Here is a 19,714-nt window from a genome sequence, read left to right as displayed (position 1 = left end):
ATGAGCTGCGGACGAAGTGGAATTTTATTTGAACCCCCCCCCCCCCCTCCCTTTCCTGCTCCCTGCCCCGCGTGCTTCTCACTCCCGCGGGCCAATCGTTATTATCGTTGGCTGATGCTCCTCGCGGGGCGTCTGTCTCGCGCCAACAGAGCGCGTATGCCTGGCACGCCCCTTCGCTCGGTTCACTCGTGCCCTCGGTCCCTTTGATGTGGTGTCATCGTGCGACCACGCTGCCTTTGAAGAGTCTGTGATTGAATATGGTGCGCGAGGGGAGCTGGGCAGGCTGCAGAGGGTCGCACCACGAGAGAGATGAGCTCGTTTTAGTTTAGGAAGTTTGTAGAGGAGATAAGGCCACTGGAGGACCTTCAATCATGACTGTGGCACGTGTAGACATATGCAGCATATAGATCTCCCTCTCTATTTAAACACACACACACACACACACACACACACATACTCTTATGAGCTTTATTATAAGGAAAGGTGTGGTTTGTCAGCTGGTCAAGTTGGATCCTTCTTCATCCTCATCATCACCAGGTAGCAACAGCTCTATATCAGGACTTTTTTTAGCAGACTCATATTTTCAGGAGAACATTTCCTTCTTCTTCAGCCTTTGAGCGTTTACTAACGTGGTTTGCTGAGCACAGTCTGCCTTTTCATGCAGTCTTTTATTTTATTACAGCCTTTGGTCATGTTTAGCACTCTGTGTCTGTTGCACCATCCTTTTCCTCGTATTTGAGCCCATCAAGGATTCAGAGCAGGCTGGCTGTGAATGCCAAGAAACATGTGGAGCTTTCACTTCAAGAAAAACTGAACAGCCTCTCTCTCGTTTACTTTTCCCTCAGAATTATGATTTATTTTATTTCACACAGCAGCTTGACAATAGGTAACATCACCTTGGTCGAAAGGCGCAGCTTTGTTACAATGTTTTCAGGTTTTTTTCAAGGTTTCTTTCTCTCATCCTCATCTTTTACTCATAGGCTCTTTGAAATCCATTCTCAATAAAGTGTCTCATTACTGTTTTTTGACTTTGATATGTTTTGGGGTTTTAAAGGAAACCTTGTTTTTAACAAGTGCATCTGTTTGCCATTCATTAATCAGTGATTAAAGATTTTTTTTTGTGTGAAAATGTTGTGCAGAACCAGATAAACTCCCAGCACAGATGCCTTCATGTGCTTTCAGCCAGTTTTGAAGTTTCTAGCCTGCTGAGTGAGGAAGGAAACTGATTGTTTGTTTGTTTATTCAGACGGTGGCAATTTCCCCCCAGAACTGAGAACTGTATTCACCTCTCTCTCACTCTCTTTCCCAGGTGGAGTCTGACTCTAAATGTTGCTGAAGTGGTCAGTCAGTCAGTTGTATGTCCTCTGACCTCACACCTCTCCATCTGTTCGCACCACGTGTCGTCTGTCCAGTCTGATTCCAGCTTTGATCCGATTTGATTCTTGCTGAGAGAAAACGGCCATGATTCAGGTCATCTGTTAAACTATATATATATGAAGTTGTCCATATGGGGAACAGATTGGATGTGTTGTTTCCAGTTTACAGACGGGTTCTATCTTCTCCTCTTAGGAGGGTCACTGCAGTTAAAGTAGGAAGGCTAGTTCAGCCAGATTGGTAGGCTACATAGTCTAGATACTAGTTGGTTGTGTTGTGTTAGTTATTGTGTTTTTGAATAGGTCACATTTATGAGACTAACTCTGCTTTTGCTTAAAAAAAAAAAAAAGAATGAAAGAAAGAAATAGTTTGAATGTCAAGAGGTTTATTGGCATTTTTAATAAAATTTGTATATTTATTTTGTTCCCCATATTTTTTTATATCTGTATTTATTATATGTATATTGTTGTTTTTTAAATACTTCTGTTTTTCATTGACACAGTGCTTGTCTGCTGTGTGTTTCTGTACCTTTCTGTCTTTGCTGCGACTTGTAAATTTCCCCGCTGTGGGATAAATAAAGTTTATCTTATCTTATCTTATATTGTAGATTTACAAGTCAAGGATTACAGAAGCAGATATGGTAAGCTAATAAAAAAAGAGACACCATTTCCTGTACAAAGGTGCCTCACTACCTCTCTCAATCCCCTATATGTTTTCATATAGGCTATGTATACATGTTAAGTGCACACTTACACCCGGGAAACATGTTAGACATGTTTGGAAAAGATGTTCCCTCATTTGGTGTTTTGATGATTGTAGTGGAGAACGCTGTCTAACAATTTGCTCCAAAATCTCCCGTGTTCAACTGGATTGGGATCTGGTGAGCGCAAAAGCCATAGCATATGATAGACCTCTTTCACAGCAGACATTTTGACTTGTTACAGCAGGAAATCAATATGAATTAATATGAATTAGCATGCACACAAATAGAGCCCTGGAACTGGTATACCTGCATGGAATTTAGCCATCAATAATTTATTATTTACACCTGTGCTTTTTCTTCTGTGACATGTCAAAATGTCTTCTGTGAGGAAAAAGGCACATTACGTTTCTCTTCTCATTTATTCAAGTTTGTTCTTTAATTTGTCAAGCGTCTGAATGTATTGGTGCTCATAATATATATTAAAAGCTACGTTAATACAAGAAGTGATTCGGTCCTTCATTTGTGGCTTATGTGATATGAATTTATTCAATATTTGGAATGTATTGCAGGATATGCCAGTTGTCATGGGGATTGTTTTTTCAGGAGAACATAGTTTCTATAAAAACTGTGAGATTTGTGGATTGTTCAAAATAACTGCGACGTTGTTTCAGACGAAAAACAAAACAAGACATGAGACACAATGCTGTTCATTTTTTAAACTTGTAACTTTCAGTGCTGTGATTTGGGTGAATTGACCCTTTAAGCCCTGTTTGTAAAGCGCCAATAAAGTTTATTCAAATAAACACCGCGACGTCACGACACACAATGGCAGCCAGTGGTACAGCTGTGACGGTCCTCACTCCAAATGGGAGAAGACAAACCGTTAAAGTGTCTCCAAACACACCGTTATTACAGGTAACTTGTGCTTTAAGAACATTTCATGTTTTCTGACATGGACGGTTTGTTTCTTTCTGTTCCTTTGTTTCCAAACCAGAGCAAACTATTTCCCCCCGAGTTAGCTTGTGTGGCTAACAGTAGTTAGCCAGTGACAGATCAGTTTCTGTTTTTCGTGCGGATGAAATGAAATGCTTTTGCTAATTAGGTGGCAGCTCTTCATCTGTGAGGTTCAGCGTGTATTTGTCATCTTCAGGTGCTGGAGGATGTCTGCAAAAAGCATGGATTTAACCCCGACGATCACGGTTTGAAGTGAGTATCAGTAGGTACTGATGTAGCTGTCACAGTACTGACATTGAAGCTAATTCAGTGTTAGCTTTTAATTCCTGGTCCTGAGCCTAGACTGCATCTAAATAAACCTCGTTACATAATTCATCCATATGCGTGTACTGAATCGAGTTTAGTGTGCTGTGAGTGAGATGTAAACGGTAGTGGACATGGCTGCTGATGTTGAGCAGTTAAATTGTTATTGTAAGCAGCAGGGATCTGTCCCAACTTATTTTGATTTTACATTAAGTTTAGCTATATTCGGACTGGGACCAGGATTTAATCTATGACGCTGCTTTAAGTTGAACAAAGGAAAGAAATCAAGGTGACAGTTGTTACTTAATTTTAATGCATTGACCTAATTTACCCTCAGGGAGCACAGACATTTTTTTCTTGTCTTATTTTTCTCAGCAGGTCTAGAGGAAAGATCTTTTGTCAAACTTAATGGTGCTCTTTATTTTTATTGTTGTTTTGGAATGATTTAATTGTCCCATCAACCTCACCCACATCTCCTCTGATCAACTCCTGACAGGTTTCAGAGGACTGCAGTTGACCTTACACTGCCGTGGAGGTTTGCCAACCTGCCCAACAACGCTAAACTGGAAATGGTGACGAGTGCAAGGAAACAGGCTGTAGCTGACAGCCAGGTTAGTTAAAACAAAGTGTGTGTGAGACAGAGAGAGACAGACAGAAAGTGAGATGTTTGTATTTCCAAAGTGATGATCCAAAACTGTAACACACACTCAGTCTTTAGTTATTCATATGTGGATGATGTTTTGTTTAGATGTTTTGATTGGTGGCTGATATGGACTCTCCGGAGAAATCACAATATTCCTATTATTATTACTAATTACAAATGTTAATTTCAATCAAGTAGAACAGTCAAAGCAGTCAGAATACTATGTTAGTTAATTGCGATGTAGCTTGGTTGTTCCTCCAAGAGACACCAGAACAGCTTCAGTGGAAATCTGGTGACTGTGAAGGCCATAGCATATGATTCCCATCCTTTTCATCAAACCAGTCAGAGACCCCTCGTGACCTGTATGGAAGCTTCTGCATTCAGTAGATTTCTCCACTCATTTATTCAGGTTTTTCTTTTTAACTTGTCACTCGTCTGTATATTACAGTATGATGAATAGGGCTGGGTATCACAATACCGGCGACTCCCGGAAACTCACTAGATTGCACGACAGTGATATGAACTGTGCTTCACTGGATTATGAAGAGCTTTCACTTCCACAAAGTAAAATACTGACCAGGTGAGACGAAAGCCTGTGTAGCAAAGTGCAGAGAAGCTGAGCCACATGGAGACATGAACACATGTGCCATGCTGACATTGTCAGACAGCCCTAAATTGGCAAAAGGCAAAACAGTTAAAAGAGGAAATATGTGCAGGAAAGAAAGGAGATGCCTCTGCTTCAATAATGCAACACAAAGTATAGTGATACTGTGGGCTTTTATTGTCAGTACCTGGGAATTCAGAAATTCTCCATCTGTTTTCCTGCGATCACTCTGATCTGATCTGTATCCAAAATAAACACTTTGTTGTAGCTGAGCTGTAGTTTCCTATGACATCATGGCATCACAATCTAAGCAGTAAAATCCCGGCTGGGTTTGATCTGTTGTTCTTGTTCATTTGATGGATGGTTGACTGTTGATACCTCACAGATTTTATATACTCGCACACACTCACTCACACACAGACACACTCAGGCTCTCCCAACATTTACCTCAGCCAAACTGGTGTGTGAGAGTGTTTCGTGTTTGGCCGTTGACAGCCAAGGTGCTCTTTTCATCTCTCCCGGTGTGCCGACGTGCAGCGTGCTTTCTGTGCTGGACAACATGGTTATAGTGTAAACATAAACAACTCGTAGAAGGACTCGGAGAGAGAAAGAACAACAGAGACTCACACTGATGTCTGGTGTTACTCATTTCCAGACTGAGGTAGGCCCACATGTGCAGCTTAATCAAGTTTGATTATCAAAGAACTTTCTTCCTGCAAAATGGCTCAAGACTGTAGAGCCAAGAACTTACAAATGGCCACCTAGGGAGATTTTGATACTTAGCATAGTGAGTTTCCTTCCTGCATTTAAGGTCACTTTTTGTCACACATTCCTACAGCATGAAAGTGAAATTGTTGAATGATTTAAAGGAAAAAGTTGTTGTTACCATAACAAATGCAAAAACTGCCACGCAAAAAACACTTGGCGACCCTTTCAATCGCAGTACACGTATACTGTACGTACTGTGAGGTTAGACACCCAGCTCAAGAGGTGTGGATGGACTGTTATTGATAATTTAGATCTGTTATTGATTCCTGGATCATGCTCATTGGTTAACGTTAAACTTGATGTACGTTTAAACTACAGTTGTGTGTTGCTGTGGTGTTGTATCCCTCAGGTGCGGATTGCTCTACAGATGGAGGACGGCTCTCGGCTCCAGGGTTCCTTCTCATGTGGACAGAGTCTGTGGGAACTGCTCACACATTTTCCCCAGATCAGGTGTGTGTAGTTTGTACACATGTGCAGTGTGTGAGTGTGTGCACTTGTACATCTATCTTTGTGAGGACCAAACTGAGAACCACTTTGAGGACATTGATATTGTCTTCCAAAATCAGGGGCACCCAAAATATCTTCTCCCATTTTGCAACTCTATTCAATATTATTGTTTACAGACTTTCAGATGATTTGAATAGTGATTATACGATAGTATCACTTTCTGTCCATATTAATTACGTAATTTGTCAGTAGTATTGATGAACAAGCTGTAATTAAAAACCTACCAATAATAGTTATTGAGGTTTTTGTCTACACAGATGAAACGTTTAGTCACTGGTTGGTTTGAGTATTTTATGTGTTTTTTTTCATACATTTGCCATATTGTACTATATATTTTGCACAGCCCCAGTAAGGTGCTAGAGGTGGTCCTCACAAGTATGGAGGACAATGTGTGTGTTTGTGTTTGTTTGTTTGTGTGTGTGTGTGTGTGTGTGTGTGTGTGTGTGTGTGTGTGTGTGTGTGTGTGTGTGTGTGTGTGTGTGTGTGTGTGTGTGTGTTGCCTTTACTTTTGGCCGGTGATCATTGTGCAGGAATGAACGCAGGCCAACACTAAATAACATCCCTTCTTCTCACCACTCCTCTACTGAGGCTTAAGCTCTCCCACACATCACCACCCCGCATTCAAACACACACACACATGCAGCTGTTACTCAGTAGTTCCAGCTGTGCGGTCCCAGGTGCTCGTGCGTCCGTCCAGCCCTCATCTCATCTCTATTAAATGACATCACTCTATATCCTGATCCTTTTCCAGGGAAGTTACGCTTCCATGAAATGAATATTAGCTCCACACCAGCGTAAAAGCTCTGGGAATGTGGTGCAGCAAGCTTTGATTTTCAGAATTGAGGAGAACAATAGTAAAACATTTATGGTTCAATTAGTTTCTAAACGGGATTGTGCACACATGGTTTACACATGCAGACGACGTGCCACTGCATCGCATGAGGTTTTATTGTAAAATCACAGAGCTGATTTGAACAAGGGAAAGTCACTTCTGTGGTTTGTTTTGTCACCGTTAAAGTAAATAAAAATCAATGGCCCATAATTTTAATCCCTGTTTTTCTTATCGTCACCACCTGATTCCAGTGTGTCGGAGCAGTCGGAGTCTGGATCCATCCCCGTGTGTGTTTACATGAGAGACGAGGTATGCAGTGTTCCTTCAACTCTCCCTTTTTCAAGAGATGAAAGTGAGTTACTTTGGTAATAAAGCTGCATGTGCGTGTGTGTAGGTGAGTGGGGAAGAAGCGCTGAAGAAGGTCACTCTGAAGTCTCTGGGTCTTACAGGAGGAAGTGCCATCGTCAGGTAGGCTGCTTGTGTTCAAGCTGATTTGAATAATGTGTACAAAACACAGCATACTGTGCATAAAACCATGTAAACTTGAGAGTTTATGCTTTATGATAAAGCTATGGTTTCCATTTCTGTTCAAGGTTTTTACTCAAAAAGAGCAAAACACAAGGAGAGGAAGATGGCAGGGAAGCCACTGAAATACCAGCTGCTATACCAACCACACCTGTTGCCAAGGAAACCACACCTAACCCGCCACCTCAGCCTAATCCTGCTCCGTCGCATCCAGAGACGTCAACAACAGAGGTGCCAATTAACAATTCACACCCCGATAGGCCAATGGAAACCCACTCTGTGCCAACTCCCGCCTCTGCCACAAGCACGTGTCCTGTTCAACAGGAAGAGGTTACAAACTCCCAGGATGCAGTTCGGCCAAAGTCTCCTCCTGTCAAGCAAGGAACACCAGAGGAGGACGGCGAGAAAGCGGGGCCATCAGGACTGAACTCTCACCCATCTGCATCCTCCTCGTCCGCTCCCTCTGCTCCTTTCATTCCCTTCTCTGGAGGCGGTCAGCGCCTCGGGGGTCCCCAGGGAGGTGCAGCGGGACGCCCACTATCTTCATCCTCATCATCCTCATCTCTGTCAGCTCTGACTGCTGCAGTAGAATCACCCAAAGCCAAGAAAGCAAAATCCAGCCACGGTTCTAGCACCAAGGTGAGTAATAAATGTGGGGCATATGACATGCAACCAAGGTATGAACCGGGGACACTGCGGGTATGTGGTTTGCCTCTCAACCCGGTTACCATATCATGCCCACATCATTTTGTTTGTTTGTTTGTTGGTTTTGTTTCATACAAGCAACTTTCTGTGGACTACACAACATTATGCCAGAGACTTCTCCACAAGTAATTGAGTAAAACTATGGCCTTTTCTGTTCCTTTCACAGTGTCAAACCGCTGCCAACCTGCCAGAGGAAGACATGGACCAGGAGGAGGAGTTCTTGGAGGTAAACCCATTTGTTTCCGGTCAGAAGTTTCTGACCTTTTAACTGTTTATTTCAGTTTATCAGCTTTCATTGTTGTGGATTTCCACCTCGAATGAGCCTCTAACACAATATGATTCTGTAAATCATCAGTTAAGGGCTTTTTAAAGTCTGACACTGTGTGCCCCCACAAAATGGAGAGAATTGCGCCTTCCCTCCATTCCTGCTCTATGTTTTGGAACTACAGTTCCCATAATGCTTTAAGAGATGTAAACAGGAATTATAATGTTGCCATGGATTCAGTTAGATAGCTGAAGGCTACAACCATGGATGTATTATAAGATCTGGATACCGGACCAAAGATGGAGCCGTATCCAGGTCTTATTATACATCCACGGCTACAACTTGTTTTTTGGCCTATATTTGTTTACATTCTTGCAAATTGGCACCATAAAAAGTCTGCCGAATTACCTATTAGCAGTCCCTGCTTGCAGTGCACCCATGACTGTACAGACAACTGTTACTGAGTACTTTGACTCCAAGAAGATATTTTGACGCAAATCAATGGGCGAAACTACAATAAATGACTTCCCCTTGTTTTCAAAACACCGGCATGCACGTGTCCCTTTCACCTCAAACAGTATCTGAAAACCTCTGCTTTAGATGAAAACATCAGTGTGTCCATCCTTTCACTCACTCGCTCTCTTTCTGCAGCCAGTGGAGAGGGAGCCTCTCATCTACCACCTGGACTCAATGTCCCGTCACTCTGCGGACCACGGGACTCTCCCTGACGAGTTCTTTGAAGTGACCGTGGATGATGTGCGCAAGCGCTTCGCCCAGCTGAAGAGCGAGAGGTGGGAGAAGGAAGTGAATGGAAGCGGTTGAGTGACTTCGGGTCAGAGGACTGTGTGCGATATTTAGTATAAATACCTTGTTGCTGCAGAAACGCGTCTGGATCAGATGTGTTCCTGCATCGTTTGCAACAGATAATTAGTCAGTTTGGCATTTGGTCCTGCGGTGTTTTGTCGATGTATAACCCTTAATTGCAGAATACCATAGCAATGATGAGAGGCCATAGGCAGGGAGAATGCCGGGCACCACTGCGTGCGTTTTGAAGTTTTTTTCATTTATTATGAGTTTGAAGTTTTTATTTATTTATGAGCGCTTCTTCGAAACAGATGCGGACAAGTTTACTCTGCGCTCTCTGGATGTGGCAGCAGCAGACCACAGCTGCTGAGACACTGTGTGTGTTTTGTAAACATGTTCTCATTTATAAGACACCACGCACACTATAAAAGCTTCTAAATACGGCATACAGGGAGCAATTAGCAAGCCTGTTTTGTGTCGACGTTTATCTTCCAACCATCGACCGAACACCGTGGGGTTGAGACCTCGCCGCGTATATCCTTTAATCTCCGTCTACATTGACTTAGCCGGCTGCCTCATGGCTACACTACTGCCGTGTCAATGACTGCAATTACCAAGGGTGGAATTAAGCCGACCACAGCAATTCGTCTCTGCCTCTGACACGCATACACGGCCACACACGAGTCAGAGCAGAAGATGAAAGATTTTCTGCTCATCTTTCCCCTTTGTTGATTCCACAGGCTGCTTTTTTTTTGTTGTTTCACAGCTCGTTTCATCATAACCGTGTCTCGACTCTTTCTCCCTCGTTCCTCCAGGAAGTTTTTTGAGGAGGCGCCGCTGATGACGAAGTCTCTGAGAGAAGCACAGATGAAGGAGAAGATGGAAAGATATCCCAAAGTGAGCACAAGGGGCACATCATCACAGGCCTGTTTTTTTTAAATGTGCATGTTTGTATGACATATTCAGACTTTGAATAACCCGCTGCCACTGTGTGTCTCCAGGTGGTCCTGAGGGTCCAGTTTCCAGACAGACATGTTCTACAAGGGTTCTTCAGACCTCTGGAGACAGGTGTGTGTGTGTGTGTGTGTGTGCGTGCGCGTGTGCGTGTGTGCAGTGTAGAGAGTGTTCATTTCAGCTGGCTAGCCACAGGTATGGCTGCAATGTTAAAGCTACTTTCGGCTCCATCACCACAATTATGACTGTAGCCACACCAGAGTGACAGACAGACAGAAAGAATGAGTCGGGTCTGTAATTCCAGCGATTAGCTCCACCTCAGCCCCCCGACAGCAACACCACAACCAGCAGAACAACAAACGGGAGGGAAATTCCATCTGAAATATTTATTACACTCCACACAGTGACTGATGTAGGTGTTTTGTGTTTGTTTTTTTGTCTAGTCGGTGCTGTGAGGCATTTTGTGAGGAGTCACTTGGAGGATCCTCAGCTCAGTTTCTACCTGTGTAAGTGTCATTTAATTTCTCCACAGATGAATCACGTTAAACCCCTGTAGCTCCTTTTGTGAAGGTTCGATGTTGTTATGAAACCATAATTCCAGCTTATTACAAGTTGTGTGTTAATTTTGTAGGTTTAGCCATCATTTCTATTTCAGCTCTGCTTATATCCAGACTACTACTGGATTTTTAAAGCTGATACTGACAATGCCTAACATAAACAAACATTTCCCTAAATTTGTTTTGTTTTTTTGTCAGTGCCTGGTGGACAAACTATGTAATGGAGACATAAATGACCTCAATCATAGTTTCTTGTTACTTATTGGCCAACATACAGTAGTACCATTATATCTATGATAAGCCAATATCGGTCGATTTATCAACCTAGCTCTCTACTCATCAAAAGTAAGTACTGAGGTTTGGGAACACAGCGAAGTTCATCGGGGCAAGAAACAGGAGGGGTCAAACAATCATACAGGTTGTAAACAAGCCAACAGTTCAGCCAGATTATCTAAACCACTTTCTCTCTTTCAACTAAGTTTGAAGCAAGCAACCAAGCTGAAGGTTTCTTTAAAGCCTGTCTGATCATCCGACTGCTTGAGTTTCTTGCCCCGTCTGACTTCTTTTTAGTGACGACGCTTGTGGGACCAAATCTCAGCAAATAACTTGGTGAGTACAAAGTTATCATAACCGATAGAAATGACCGCTGAAACTGTGAAAATAAGTTGCATGGAACAGGGATTTACCTTTTTTTAAAGGTCCATCAGTTAATTCATTTTACAACGTTTACAACGGTTTATTGTACAGCCTTTGCCTCGTGCATTAGAGGCAGTTTGATGACAAAAGCCTAAACACATTTTAATGGTGGTCAAAGTTGCCAAAGAAGCCACGCAGCTCTGTCCATGTACAGTGTCTTTAGATGTGGACAAAATGTTGTTACACAGCCGCATTAGTTTTAGATGAAAACGGATCATATTCTAGTATGATAGTAGTCTAGGGACAGTAATGACTTCAGTGTAGATTTGAACCTCTTTCTAATTTCCACCCTTTTTGTTTTTGCTGAAAACCTCCTTTCAGTCATCACCCCCCCAAAAACCACTCTGGACGACCCTTCAGCTACACTGTTTCAGGTAAAAAGATCTTTTTTTTTAACCACAATAATAAACAGAATGATTTGACTCAAACAAACCACATCACAGTCAAACTCCAGAAAACAACAGCTTCAAAACTCTGACTTCCCATCTTTGAAAGTATCTCAACACACACACACACACACACACACACACACACACACACACACACACACAGACTGTAAAATGTATCGGCTGGTCCTTCTCTCCTCTTCAAAGCCCCACCACATTCCCTTTCTCCCCCTTGTCTCTTGCTCCTACACACTCTCACACTTGTTCCCCCCTCTCCACTGTCCTTGACCCCAGCTGGGCTTGATTTTTCCCAGACTGGCACATGGGGTTAATACAGGCCTCGCTTTGATCTCGACACACACACACACACACACACACACACACACGCACGCATACACGCAGAGCAATGGGCAGCCTTGATGCTTTGTTGCCTTTGAGTTCTGAGCTATTCGAATAATGAAACCGCCGAGAGTGAAGAGATACAAATGAAAAACCAAAAAGTTGGTACGGTTGATCGGTCTGTACCCAGACGCCCTCATGGACCCTTTTTATTTTTAGATACATTATTTTAGAACAACTAGAACATTTTCGTCATCGGTGCCTCCTGTTTTCTCTTTCGACACTTGGACGAAGAAGTGGAGAAAGAGAAAGTGGTTTGAAGTGATATCCTGTTGTGATGAAGATTCAGCTCCTCAGAGGGACAGCTACAAAAGATAATGATCCTCAAAAGCACACTTTGAAATGTGTGTGTGTCCTTTTGGTGCCATGATCTCTCCGAATCAAATCTGATGTTCTGATGCGAGTCGCTCGTCTCTCTTTGTTTTTCATCTTTTTGTTCCTTCCTGAACTCTGGCTGCCTGTTTATTACTACACGTCCCTCTCCTGTACCTCAACTCCAGCCAGCTCCACCACCACTACTGTCTCTCTCCGACCCTCTCTTGTGCCTCACCCCCCCCATATCTCTATCCATTAGGGCCTTAAAAGCGCTAAAGTGCACGAAAACAAAATCTTTAATCCCCTTGGTGTCATATCTCACACACACATGCACACACACACTGTCTGGCTCTGTTTCCCTGTCTATACATCAATCTTTGACACACACACACACGCACACACACAAGGAATCTTGAATCTTTTTTTGTCATGTCACATAGACATTAGTGCATATGTACTCTGTCTCTCTCCCACACACAAGCAGTCACTCACACCATACACACACACACACACACACACACACACACACACACACACACACACACACACACACACACACACACACACTTTAATCACTTTGTGTCATGTCAGGAAAGGAATGTTTCCCAACCCAGAAGCCCTTTGATACCAGGCGTCCCCTCCCTCGTCCGTCTCTCCCTCTGTCTTCCATCAGGATCTGTTCTGCCTCTTTCTCTCCCTCACTCCATTCCTCTCTCTTATATGTTTTTTTACACTCTCTCTCACACTCACACACACTCACACACACTCACACAGGTCTTGTCCCGTTGGCCTGTCTCATCCCAAGTGGAAGTGCCGCTGCCAGAGGGAGCAGGATAGTAGGAATGCCCGTTGTTTCACTGTAACACATTGTTTCCTGCTCACAGGGCTGCGATAATAGCAATTAGGCCAGCGTGTCCCAATTTAGAAACCAGCTAGTGAGGGGGGAGTGGGGGGTGAGGAGGGGCCATAGAGAGAGAAAGGACAGTGAGTGTAAGACGGGTTGTAGTGGAGGGTAAACCCACCTCGTCTCAGCGACAGCCATGCTTCTCTTTGTACACCGTTGATTTCAAACAGCTACATGGAGGATGTTTCGCCGATGGCTCCAACACTGCAGCCGAAGATTATTTTCATTGTCTGTCACTTGACTGTTCGCTAAGCCACGCCCTCCTCCCTTAGTTATTGTTGCTACACCTGTCAACTCTCATTCTCACACGGCACAGCTGCAGTTTACAATGATAAAAAAGTAGCAGATTCACCATCAAAGTTCTTACTTTTTCTTAGTTTTTTAACAATGGGTCCTTGATTTCAGACAGAATTAGATGACATTTTTGCTTGATAAATCAATAAACCAATCGCCGTAGCACCAGATGGGATTCTTGTTACAATAATGACTCTACACACTAGGGGATTATTGACTCTTCTGTCAGTTGCTGTGATATTAACTGCTCAACCAACAAGAAGATATAATGGCTCATCATTGACGTCTGGTTAAAGGCTGTTGACTTAGATGCAGTTATAATTATGGGAAAATCAGTGCTCATTTGGACAAGATTATTCTAAATGTTATAGTAGATGTACAAGACGGCACAATCGAGGCTTAATCAGTGTTTGATTTGGAAGATATGGATTCACTTGATGTTCTAGACAAAGAGAAAAAAGATCTGGGCATCTTCAATGTCTGTAAATAGTATTCAACTTGCAGCCTTTATTGACACCGATCAAAAAGTCTAAAGCTGCGTAATAAGATGAATGGAGATTACCTGCAAAGTGCAGTACAGTTAAGTGGGAAAGATAGATGGCCCAGCGTTAAATCTGCCTTCAGAAGTGTCCATGTGAGGAAAAGAGCGCCAGCGTTCAGAGGCTGAGCTGGTCGACAGCCTGTGAAAACTTTATGTATATGGTGCCTCTATGTTATACTGACTCCTCACACAATCTGTATCTCAGTAAGAGATTCATACTTCCCAAACTGTACAAGAAGGTACAAACTGTCATGTGTTTGCAGAGGAGGTTGAAGTGAGTGGATGTCTGAGCTGATTTGGCTTCCCTGTGGGAGTAGATATGTCTGTGTTGTCTGTATTTGCTCTGTTTGTATTGCCAGAGGTCGTCAATCAAACACAGACAAATACGCAGGTAGAGTTCATTACACAGGGGTTTTGGCGCTGACGCCTCTTAGTGTTGAAACAAAAAGGAGAAATAAGGAAAAACGGTCAAAAGCATTACGCAGTGTCTGTTACAAGAGAGTAGTGATTCATATACATATGACTATATCTAATATGCAATTTACAAGGCATATTCATCTTAATGTAGTTGTACGTTAGAGGATCTATCTATCTAACCCTAACTGGAAGAAAGAGGATAAAAGCAGAAATGACTCCTTTTTCTTGAGAGTGAAGTTGAGGTTTGTCTCTGTTGGTGTTTTTTGGCCACATGATGACCACCAGCTGAAAGTGATTTCACCGCGGCATCATTCAGTGCAACTTGAATTTGTACTTCTGCTCACGCTCGCCTGTGTTGCTCATGTGCGCGTGAGTTAGAAAACTGTGTTTTTCTTAAACTGTTTGTCTACTTTCTATTAGAGTCACAGACCCTACAGACAGATGTGCCCTGCCTGCCTGTCTGTCTGCGTTTCCACCTCCATAATTGTACGGTTGATAATATCTGCCTGCCACTGGTCCATTATAACCATTAAGACGTTCACCGGAGAGGAGTGTTGTGCTCCAGGGGTGAAAGTGTTTTCACTAACCATTTGATTGGAGCTCATTTTGTGGTGTGCTTCAAAGAGCCACGGTTACTGGTTCAGATCCCCGAGCAATGAATCATCTTCAGAACTGAACTCGACTTTGGCTTGGATGTGGCGGCAGATCTTGGTTTGCGTGTAGCAGGAGGCAGTTTTGTTTAGATTTTTTTTCCATGTTTTGCAGAAATTGACTTGTGTGCCAAACATTTTTGATGGCTTCTGTTCATTTCTCCTCTCCCTCTGTCTGTAGGCCGACCTGTTTCCTGGTGCACTGGTGTACTTCGGCTCAGACGTTAAGACAGGTTTTTGTCTTTTTCGGTTCCTTTCTTTCATATGCTGATTTTGAATTAGATACCGGTGTATTACTGAGGAATGTAATATAACAAAACAATAGTTTACATTGTGTAACTGTGTGTGTTTCCTTCACAGATATTTACATAAAGAGGGAACTGCAGGAATCGTCTGTCTCTGCCGTGCAAGCAAATCAGTCCATTGCAAGGTATGTGTACGTGTGTGTGTGTGTGTGTGCGTGTGTGTTTAAATGTGTGCCTGGTCGTGCGTGCATTTGGGTGTGTATATGCACTTGTATCCCGCGGCAACCAGCCTATTTTCCTGTCACAAAGCTGTCATCATTGGAATCCCTTTGAGGTTCTGCCTAAACAGCAGGTGCCCCCATGTGCCCTCATTTCCTCCATACACACGCACACATACTCACTAACACACACACACACACACACACACACACACACACACACACACACACACACACACACACACACACATTTTCCAGTCCTTCTAAAGATAGTGCCTGTTTCCCAAAAGTGACCCCCACCGGTCGTCCTTTGGCTTCTTTAACAAGGTCATCACTCCTCCTGTGTTTTAGATCTTTATCTCGCTCAGTTATTTAACTTCTGGCACAGCTGCACATGCAAAACATTGCTGCTTTAAATATATACAAGAGTTCCTAAAGAAAACAACCAAAACAACAAGCTGCTGTCTCCAAAGCATCTTTCCTGGTGACACATTTTTAAGATTAAGATTAAGATTTCAACCTTTCTTATCCCATCTCAGCTGCATGTTCCGGTCCCCGTCACCCCCCTCCAGCTCAGCGGGATCCGGGGAGCCGCTGCCTCCTCCAGAGCCGAGGGCGGTCACCAGCGGGTCCACGCAGGGCGAGCGAGACCCGTCTGCACACACCCAGGCTGCTAAACCTACCAGGTCTGATCCGGGCAAGGTACCCAAATGGCTCAAGCTTCCAGGTGAGGACGGGACACGCGCTCCAAAACACTCACTTTCACACCAGTAGTTTGGCTCATTTGGTCCGGATGAAGGAAAAAAATGACACATTTGTAGCTCTGGTCCAGTTCATGTTCACACCGGCTTTTTATAAACAAAGTCAAATGGACTGACTGTCATCCTGCATTATCAGCCCTACATGGACCCACGTGGTGAAACCAGACTCTGACTGACAGGAAGTCTTGCAGCACACTGAACTTTGTGTATATTTGTCTTCTCGGGCGTCACAAAGAGCCAACCAAGAAGAGATGACAATGAGAATTACTATGAGAATATTAGTCGCGACTGCAGCTGAACCTCATATGCCGTAAATGATGAGGCAGCTGTGACTCAGGAGGTAGAGTGTGTCGTCCACTAATCACACCGTTGGCAAATTGCTCGCTAATTGCTCTTTGGACACCAGCACAACACACCTCTGTTTTAACAGCTTCTCAATTTTTTACACATCAAAGAAAAGCTGCACTCGTTCTGATCCGACTACATGTTACCACGGTTACAAGATGATCTTGCATTATTATATAGGCCTACGGTATTGGCCCAAATATAAGCCTGGATACAAGATGACCCCTATTCCCCCTGCTCCCTTTATTCCAACAGCTATTTTGGGGAAAAGACTTTCCCCGAGATGCTAGTAGTAACATTTGTTTAGCTTGTCTATCAGTCACTTTCAGGCTTTTCCAGAGGTCTGAATGATGTCTCTTGTTGAGCTCCTCATCATGACATTCTGTGACAATGGTCATTCTTTGCTGTTTTTGATGATGCGGCCCCCAGTCCATTTCTGACGGGAAATGTTTTTCACATCAGGAATTTATTTCCTCCATGGCTGCAAAACATGTTACACAAGCCATCAGGAACTCCCCAAAGTCAAACTGGGCTTCATAAACACTTATAGGGTTGACTAACTCTAACGACTGTAAACAGACTTAATGAAACTTAAGCCTAGCAACAATTTTGAACTCTAAAAAATTTGATGTTGTTCATACATGATTGTTTAGTCCTCAAATGTAACACGACCCCCACTTTTTCAAGCGTAATTCGTACAAAAAAAATATGGTCTCATGTTCAGGCCAGTACAGTAGCTGTTAGAGCTTCCCTGACAGCCGTATCTACTGTCACTAAATCTTGTGGTCGGTCTGATTTGCTTTCACACCACAAACAAACCACTCCAGAGTCCGACTGGAAGACCCACCTTTTCAGGCGGTCTTGGTCCGGTTGTTTAGTCTGCACTGGGGGTCCATTGATAGCTTTCACATCAGCCCAAACAAACTGAACCAAACAGGAAAACACACCAGAGTTCATGAGAATCGCACCAAGCAGGTTAGATGTGAAAGCATGTATTTCATCCCTCCAGCCATCCTCGTCCAAGATCACTTCCTTTTTTTCTGTACAGAAAGAACAGAAGGCTTTGAGCCACATGATTCTTGTCGTAGTAAACACACACACACACACACACACACACACATCCAAAGTCCAAACCACAGTCAATAGGAAATGGCCTTTTGAAAGCAGAATTCCTCATGACTCAGAAGATAAAGATGCATGTTAGGATGAACCAATTAGTTCAGGATGGTCACCCCCTCTGGCACAGGAGACCACTACAGTCACTCGGGGGCCCAGGGAGAGAGCCTGCTGCTGGGCCACATCACACAGCACGAGCCCCTGTGGTCTGTCCAGGCACGGCGCTTTTCTGTTGTTCTATTGTGGCGTTTCTGGTGGTCACCGTATTGATGTTTTTGTTTAGAATAATGCTCCTTTTTCTCTCTGTCTTGTTTGTGTTTTTGTGCAAGTTTTATTTCTGGCTGATCTCTGTGTGTGTCCATGTGCGTCTTTTAAGAAAGTTGCGGCTGCTTTCCCTTTCATGAGGAAAGTTAAAAGAAAAAGACTGGGGGGAAAGGGGAGGGGGGGGCTGAATCGGGCATTATAGGCTCCATGTGTGGAACCCCATAGTACGGAGGTCACACACACGCACACATACACATACTCACACTCCATCCATCCGAGACTGTTTGTCCACCACTGAAGATGTCCAGTAGTTTAACCTGTCTTATTAAGGTTGTGATGCGTCCTATAGGAATGGAGATTAGAGCCGACACACTTCCAGTCTTTAGCCGTCTGGTGACCTTCTGGCATGCCAATAAAGCTCTGCATCTTTTGAATAAAAGCTTTCTGCTTCTTCCTGCGTCATGACAATCGGCGTGATGTTGCTGCCGTGTTGACAGGAGTTATGACACGTCACATGTTGCACAGGGTGTTTTGAAAAACAGCCGTCTCTGGATTATATAGTGCTCGTTTTTAACTGATTCGCAATGCAAATCCAGTGTCAGGGTTTCAAAGTCAGCTGTGGTCACATATATTTCTTTGTATCCTTTCACATGAAGACCGATTGAAAAGAATAGTTCAACATTTTGGGAAATATGCTTATTCGCTTTCTTACTGAGAGTGTGCCAAAAGAGAGTGAAGTGAAGTGAATTCTTCTCAGAATAAAACATTAAGAATTTTCTGATATTTGAAAATCAATACCAATGCTAAATAATGTTACTGTACTGTTCATTTATACTGTTCGTTGATTGGCAGAGCTAATAATTGCTGTCTTCTGTGTCCCGCACAGGTAAGAAATAAGACGGCTGCTGTGCGTCGACGGGAGGTCTTACCACGACCGACGTCTGTCAAGCTGCTTGCAGACTGAGTGGAGCACTTAAACCCTTTGCTGCGCTTTGAAAGGCTCAACTTTGTGACTGCAGTGGACTTAATCCATCGTGGAAGAAGCCTGCACTTGATTAGATTTTGAAACGGCCAAAAATAATGAGATAAATTACTGAGTAAATAGTGAACATTTCATTGCCAAGAAGATTGTTGTGTTTCATTCCGGTTGGTGGAGAGGCTGTTTTTGTTCAGCTGGTGGAAATGTAGTGCAAAGTAAATAATAATAAAGATTGTTGTTCTAAAAATATGTCTCATATGGTCTTATATTGAAATTTACATTACACTACTCTTCACTGATCATATCACACGATCTTCATCAGCGTATGGAGTTTGCCCAGTTGTCATTGAATAGTTTTTTCTGAGCACTGTAAGGACTTCTAATCCAGTTTGTTCAAAGACCAACAACATTATCTGCTCTCTATCAATTTAGACATTGTGGCCTTTTCTTTAGGGACATGAATGGAGTATACATCTCTAACTCTAATATATACAGATTATATTTATGACAAAGTTTCATCGCTCCCTTTCTTTTCCCTTCTTTTTGACCCGTCTGCGTTGGTAGAAATAAGGGGTTGTAGGAAGAGCCGGAGAGAGAAATCTGTGTCCATAAGGTCTTTGTACCTTACCTGCTCGACCTCCCAGAGCTGACCTTGCACATGCACCTACTATTTGCTGGCAGTCCTG

The 19,714-nt window shown here is 43.2% G+C and overlaps 1 protein-coding gene across 2 annotated transcripts; it reads left to right on the top strand.

Annotated features, from left to right (window-relative positions):
- The first annotated feature begins 2,902 nt into the window (after positions 1–2,902).
- aspscr1 (ASPSCR1 tether for SLC2A4, UBX domain containing) lies at positions 2,903–19,238 on the top strand. Of its 2 annotated transcripts, XM_070919756.1 has the most exons (17): positions 2,903–2,992; positions 3,228–3,283; positions 3,831–3,945; positions 5,699–5,799; positions 6,940–6,997; positions 7,083–7,156; positions 7,282–7,852; positions 8,085–8,144; positions 8,835–8,974; positions 9,803–9,884; positions 9,989–10,055; positions 10,385–10,447; positions 11,516–11,568; positions 15,282–15,333; positions 15,461–15,530; positions 16,103–16,290; positions 18,936–19,238. In XM_070919756.1, the coding sequence occupies exons 1-17, from the start codon at positions 2,903–2,905 to the stop codon at positions 18,944–18,946; spliced, it is 1,851 nt and encodes a 616-aa protein (XP_070775857.1). In that variant the 3' UTR covers positions 18,947–19,238. The 2 variants fall into 2 exon arrangements, 1 of the variants encoding a protein (XP_070775857.1); XR_011598478.1 differs by lacking the exons at positions 16,103–16,290; positions 18,936–19,238 and adding an exon at positions 10,978–11,107 and having other exon boundaries at positions 15,461–15,487.
- Positions 19,239–19,714: the final 476 nt, after the last annotated feature.

This window comes from Enoplosus armatus, chromosome 2 (genome assembly GCF_043641665.1).
Source record: "Enoplosus armatus isolate fEnoArm2 chromosome 2, fEnoArm2.hap1, whole genome shotgun sequence".
NCBI lineage: Eukaryota > Metazoa > Chordata > Actinopteri > Centrarchiformes > Enoplosidae > Enoplosus > Enoplosus armatus.
The sequence above is the reverse complement of the archived record's forward strand: the minus strand, read 5'-3'. Positions and strand labels throughout refer to the sequence as shown.